This window comes from Magallana gigas, chromosome 6 (genome assembly GCF_963853765.1).
Source record: "Magallana gigas chromosome 6, xbMagGiga1.1, whole genome shotgun sequence".
In the NCBI taxonomy this organism is placed as follows: Eukaryota; Metazoa; Mollusca; class Bivalvia; order Ostreida; family Ostreidae; genus Magallana; species Magallana gigas.
Window position 1 is genome coordinate 42,534,218 of NC_088858.1, and position 7,227 is coordinate 42,541,444.

Genomic DNA, 7,227 nt, shown 5'->3' on the forward strand with positions numbered 1-7,227 from the left:
TAAACATACTTAGCACTATTGTTTGATATTATACTGAATACCAATTTTATATTTGACAGATTCGTGAAGAGTTTTACTTTAAGGGTTACATATTTTTAAAAATAGTCAAATTTTTAAAACATCTTCATTTTCAACAATAAAAAACACAAAAATGCATCAACTTTCATTCAAATTTAATTACAAACTAGGAACAATTTCATATGTTCAATGACTTTAAATATCAACAATGAAACAACAGAACATTTATACAGAGAAGTTGAGGGATTCTACATCGCAAATTGATGACAAATTGATGACAAAGGGATCTTAAAAGATAATGACCAAAAGTTACGGAAGTCAGCTGGTGAACATTTTTATACAGCATATTTCAAATACATTTTACAATCAAGTATCAGAAAAAAAATCAAATGCATGTTATTCGTTGTAGAAACTATGAATTATTTATTACATTTTGAACTTAATATGCACATTTCTTTCTGTTTCTTGCCATTAATTAATTTGTAATCGACATCAATATATATTTTTAAATTACGACTTATGAAATGCCATTCAAATAGAGAATTACCTAATTGTACTAAATTAAATGTTTTGATTGATATGCCCAACACAATTACCATATATTAAAAGACAACAATATATTACATTAGTTCTTTTTTTTAAATTGAAAGCTTTGATATGTTTGTTACGGATGTCAGAGAGTATCAGTTCACAAATATTTATCCTATGGTGTTTTACAATAGTCATGAAATTTATTGCTTATAGCTTCCTCAACTTCCTTTTCAATTCGGAAAAATCTGGACGTCTTCCCAACAGAATTTGGGGGGCTTATCTCCATTAAAATATGGGTGGAATGGATCCATCCTTTTCGGATGGCCACTTATATGTATCTCCATATTTGCCCGCTTTTGTCATAAAGTTTATTTGAACCTCTTGCTCTTCTTCATTCACCTCTGTAACCCATCCAATATACCGTTCGCGGGCATACACAGCAGCAACAAAAACCCCAATTTCTGGAATTGAGCATACAGGTTCATTTGCTTGAACAGGTTTTGTGGTCTCTGTTTCCTTCGCCTTTGAAGTGTTTTCAGGATGTTCACTATCTTGCTCATTTACCGGCTTGATTAACCTGTTGACCTTCCAACCGTGACAACCGTTTAGGACATCTTTGATGCATGTTGAGCAATAGCAAGATGTGTCTCTTACTGCAATGCTCACTGAATCAACTGGCACAACAGCATGCAATTTTCAAAGTACCTGAAACAGCTTGACATTTTTGTTTGCTCTCAAGGATGGTTTTTGCTTCATCATAGTCTTGTTGACTGTAATAAATGTACTTCACCTTGCTTCCACTTTCCTTGGTTGTCCAATTGTAGAAATCCATACCATCTTGGATTGTGGCTTTTCCTTGTTTGATGGCCATATCAGCAGCTCGTTAACACTAGCTCCTAACCCATCGCAGGGTCCCTTACCGTGGCCACTTTCCAGATAGTTCCACTGCGCCTGCATTCCAAAATCGGTTTCATGGTCAACAAGAACTTGAAAAATTGTTTTGTTGCGATATTGACTAGTTAGTAAATCTGTTAGGTAGTGTATTTTCTTGGTGACAGGGTAATCTTCCTTGATGATTGGCATTATCTTTTTCAGAATGTCATAAACAGCTGTTGCATTGTGAGAAATTACATCTGACACAGCTACATAGCTTTGCAAGTTTCTTGGGGCTCTGTCTCCTGGAAAGTATGCAACCATAGTGTGAAGATTCACCATGCTTGCGTTCCAATATGCACTTTGAACTTCCTCCATTGAAGCACAAGTGTAATTTTCGGCAAAATCCATCCATAGTAATATTTCTCCCGCTGGAAGATTTTCTCTAAGGCGTCTAATTTCACGATACTGTGATTGTACTCTTTGCACATGACACCTGAATAATTGTAAATCTTTTAGCAGTTGCTCCACAAAGGTGTGTTTTGGCATTCTTTCTTCAACTTCTTTCCAACGATATTTATCACCATCATTAATTTTCTTCCACTGTTTGAAAGCAACTTCATCTCCAAGTTTTTCTTTTAACTCCTCTTTCAGTTTTTCATCTGTTTCATACTGTTTTATGAAAACAACTGGCATCTTAGAACATACTTCACCATGTGGTAACAAGCTCTTGATTTTCAGGGCCATGTTTTGATGTGTAGATCAAAGACATGTTCTGCGGGATGAAAAAAAAGCTAACAATACATGAGATGGTCTCATCTTACAAAAGCAACTGCGGCTGATTTTTAATTCTGGATTTTCAATCTTAAATTTCTCGTGCAGATTGTGCAAATAATTTGAAAGTACCACTTTCTGTTTTGATTCTTTTACATCTTTTTTTTTACCTGGGAGTGTAGTACAGTTATCTTCTCTCTCCAAAAAACTGGTTACAACTTCTTGTAGTCGTTGCTTCATCGTGTTGCACTTTCTTTTGCTTCCTACTGATCTAATTTTCTTTCTGCTGACCCCAAGTGACTTGCCCACATATGCAGCGCATCTGTATTTCTTCAAAATATCAAGTCTTATACGACCCAGGCAATTTCCTTTGGTATTCTTTTTCACTTTAAAAAGGTATTTATTTTTCTCTTGATATGCCTATAGCATTCAACTACGATAATATTCCTTGATATTGTTTTGTACATCATCGCTTACTTCTAAGTCGAACATGTGTTACGGAAATCAGGGCTGTTTTAGCGACAATAAATAAATCGGGAAGAAAAAGAAAAAGTGTTTTATTATCAACTGGTTTTTACTGACAAAACACGCTCTAAGATGCTGAAAGAAAAAAATAAATTCAAAATGTCTAATTCATCAACGATACGCCATTTAGTAATGTAGTAAAATTGAAATATTCACTGGCGACATGCTGAAATATGCATAAAACGATTTTTTATTGAAATATTTAGACTTAATCTGGCACTTCAAATGCATATTGTTTGGTATCAAAATTTGTAATTTTTACTGTAGATATCTTCTGAGAAAAGTATTAGTAACATACATGAACAAGTAAATAGAAATTTAATGATGAATGCTAGCGACAGCAATATTTTGTAATTGGAACCATTTTTGGAGAATGGCTGAGAAACGGTACGCCGATTTACCCAAATGGACCCAGAAAACCCCAACAGTAGATACTAGTAAGAAGCAGTGATCTAATCATAAAATGAAAATATATATAGGCCTACATATGCTCTTCTGAAAGCTGTAAGGGAGTTAGTTGCTGACAATTTAATTTCCCGAGAGTGAATGAACATCTACGTATTTAAACATTGAAATTATAGTTTAGAAAGACCTAAGTTATAAGAATAAGACTTAAAATGCAAGTCTTCTCGTGCTCATCAGCCCTTGAGTACTTAAAATGAAATACATGTTAAATCTAAAATTAACCCCTTTATTGTTAATTTTATTTTTGATTTATACTTTTTTTACTTCAAGAGTATTCAAATTATGTTCGTTACTACACATTCAGTCATTAAGCAGTTAGGGTTATTTATCGTTCCAAAGCCTGTATGTCGTGACGCAGACACCCAGTGCATATTTATTTTTCTAAAATTTAGTCTCAAAGTATTTAGTACTTAAAATATACGTTGCTATTTGTATCTTAAATTAAGGACATTGACCTAACTGGGTATGGCCGTTCTGCTACAAAAATATTATGCTATGAAAATGTTTTTTTTTCTTTTTGCAGAGGGGGTGGGAATAGTGTTTGTGGAGGGGGTACGCTACGTTCCAACGAATGAATTTTCTTCCTTTCATACAAGAGGGCACTTGAGAACTTAATATGAAATAAAATCTACAAATAAATTACAATAGATCTTTAACCCCTTTAAAGACCTTCTCCATCTTGATATAGATGGGTTTGGTTTTTATGAAATGTTTTTAAGTAATGTTTTGGACAGAGGGTATAAATCGGAATTATGTCATAATAAAACACACACAAATAAGAGAGGGAAACTGTATTCGCCGATTTTAGAATTTTCTATAAAGAAAGGCAAACACTATCTGTAGAATCAGCACTGTCTTCAGCGTTAAGTTTGCCTAATAAATGTAACTAGTTTGTTTGTTTAATGAAATAATTCGACAGCACGATTTGACCATGATTTATTGTAAACAATTATGATCATGTTGCATATATTTTCGTCGTAAGTATAGAATTTGCGTGAAAATAGACTGAGAAGGAAATTTACCTCATTCCGTTCTGTCGAATACCAATATCCAAACGGGTAATGGTATTTTGCGGAACGGAACGGAAAATCTTAAAAATAAGTCAAATACTGCTGACATTGTAATTTTAAAGATGTAATACTTGGGAATGCGTTTCGTTTGTTTTAAATCTCTAATTAATTAAGAATATTCTTTTGCTAGCTTAAACCAGTTAGTAAGTTCTGTGAGAAAATACTGTAATGAGTTAATATAAGAGTAGGAAGTAATATATATATATTGTTATCTTTAAACAACGAATTTAAACATTATAATTAAAGATAAATCTAATTAAGAAATGTAATGAATAAAAACAAAATTGCTCAACAGCTTACCGTTTCTATGTATATGGAATATGGAAAGGGCGAGGGTATCCGTGTTTGCATAACGAAATGATGTTTCAACTTAAAGTACTGAAGAGTGTATATCATGGAATATAGAACTAACCTACAGCGAAGACTTATTCACATCACGTTATTAAGTTTAGACATTACGTCATAAACTTGAATCATTCGACGAATCAATCGAAACATGGGATGTTTACACGGAACATGTTGACCTCTACTTCAAGGCTAACGGGGTATCAGCAGATTTATTAGTACCTTCATTCTTATCAGTAATAGGAGCTAAAACGTACGGACTATTAAAGAACATTGTTGCACCAACTAAACCTGCAGATCTTACATACGAACAAATTCTGCAACATTTGAACAGACATCTCTGCCCAAAACCGTCCGTTATCGCGGAGCGATTTCGGTTTCACAAGCGTGAACAAAGATCTAATGAGACTGTTCTTATATATGTAGCTGAACTCAGAAAACTGTCCATTCACTGTAACTTCGGAGAGACTTTGAATGATACTATAAGAGACAGATTTGTTTGTGGGATAAAAAATGAATCGGTACAGAAGAGACTACTGGCTGAATCAGCACTAACCCTGGATGGAGCAATAAAAATCGCGCATGCGATGGAAACAGCAGGACGGGATGCCACGGAACTACGCGAACAGAGGAACACCAGTGCCACAGTACACAAAGTTGGAAGTCAGAAATCGAAACCTAAACCACAGATGCAAACACATTCACCTGCATCACAGCAACATAAGGACAGTCACAGACCATGTTGGAGGTGTGGATATGATCACAGTGAGAAATCTTGTAAACACTTGCACAGTATTTGTCACTATTGTTCAAATGAAGGCCATATTGAGAGAGCATGTTTCAAGAAGAAGAAGGATTTAGACAAGAAGCCAAGAAAAAAGGTGAACTACTTAGATGATGATTGTGACAACGATGAACATCAATTTGAACCTACACTACATGTGCATTCTGTGAACAATGTGAAGAAAGTGGATCCGATTATACTTCAGCTAATGATCAAAGGACAACAAATTGACATGGAACTTGATACTGGATCATCTGTCTCCATCAAACCAGAGACGTTCTATAGGGAAAATCTTAGTGATGTTCCACTTCAAAAGACCAGAATCAAGCTAAATACTTTTTCGGGTGAGAGCATTAATCCCTTGGGCATGGTACATGTACCGGTGACGTTAAATAAACAACAGAAAAGCATGGACTTGATGGTTGTTGCTCAGAAAGGACCAGCACTATTTGGGCGTGATGGACTTTTACAGTTTCAACACTGGCATGAAATCAAAGTACTGAAACTGCAACAATCTACACAGAAAATAGACGCGGTATTGAAGGAGATTCTCGACAAACATAAAGCTGTATTTGGATCAAAGATCGGAAAATTAAAAGGAATCACAGCTACATTGTACCTGGAAGACAATGCCCAACCAAAATTCTGTAAAGCTAGACTCGTGCCCTATTCACTGAAGCCAAAGGTTGAGGAAGAACTTCAGCGTCTGGAAAAAGAAGGCATTATTAAGCCTGTTACTTACAGTAAATGGGCTTCACCAGTTGTGTCAGTAGTAAAGAAGAATGGACAAGTACGTCTTTGTGGGGACTACAAGGAAACCATAAACCCAGTCATGAAAGTCGACCAGTATCCATTACCTCGAATCCAAGACATATTCGCCTCACTCGCGGGAGGAAAGAAATTTTCAAAGATAGACTTGACTCAAGCTTACAACCAGATGGAAGTTGATGAGGCGACAAGAGAATTGATGACAATAAACACACAGAAGGGCTTGTACCAGTATACACGCTTGCAGTTCGAAGTAGCGGCAGCCCCTGCAATATGGCAACGTGCAATAGAACAAGTGTTATAAGGGGTACCGTTTACATCTTGTGTTTAGATGACATGATCATCAGTGGGAAAACAGATGAAGAACACCTTGCAAATCTTGAAGCGGTTTTAGAGCGCCTAGAGAAGTTTGGTCTACGAGCAAACCTTAACAAATGCGACTTCTTTCAGGAACAAGTGTCCTACTGCGGTCACATGATCTCCGAAGAAGGATTAAAGAAGTCACCAGACAAAGTCAATGCAGTACTTAAAGCACCTAGACCAGAGAACCTACAGCAACTACGGTCATTCTTGGGATTAGTCAATTACTACCGTTCCTTTTTACCAAACCTGTCAACAGTCCTAGGTCCACTGAATGAACTTCTGCAAGGAGAGAAAACATAGAAATGGACAAAACAGTATGAACAAGCCTTCGCTGAAGTTAAGGAGTTGATGACGTCAGAGCAAGTTCTTTGTCATTATGTACCACACAAGCCTGTCAAGCTAGCCTGTGACGCTTCTCCATATGGGCTTGGTAGTGTACTTTCACATGTCATGGATGATGGTACAGAAAGACCGATAGCATTCGCTTCAAGATCACTTACAAAGGCTGAAAAGGCATATTCTCAAATCGACAAGGAAGCCTTAGCTTTATATTGGGGAGTAGTCAAATTTCACACTTACCTTTATGGCCGTCGATTCACATTAGTAACCGACCACAAACCTTTGGTTAGCATCCTGAATCCGAGTGCTGGAATGCCTGCCATGACAGCTGCAAGATTACAGAGGTATGCACTGTATCTGGCTGGACATACT

General features: G+C 36.2%; 1 protein-coding gene across 1 annotated transcript; it reads left to right on the top strand.

Moving 5' to 3' along the window:
* The first annotated feature begins 6,489 nt into the window (after positions 1–6,489).
* Positions 6,490–6,816, top strand: LOC136276389 (uncharacterized). Its single transcript, XM_066088281.1, has one exon. It carries the CDS (start codon positions 6,490–6,492, stop codon positions 6,814–6,816), a length of 327 nt encoding a protein of 108 aa, XP_065944353.1.
* The last annotated feature ends 411 nt before the right edge of the window (positions 6,817–7,227 follow it).

Bases quoted from the DNA above. Each gene is read 5' to 3' on its own strand.
- LOC136276389 (XM_066088281.1), top strand. From the start codon at position 6,490: ATGATCATCAGTGGGAAAACAGATGAAGAACACCTTGCAAATCTTGAA.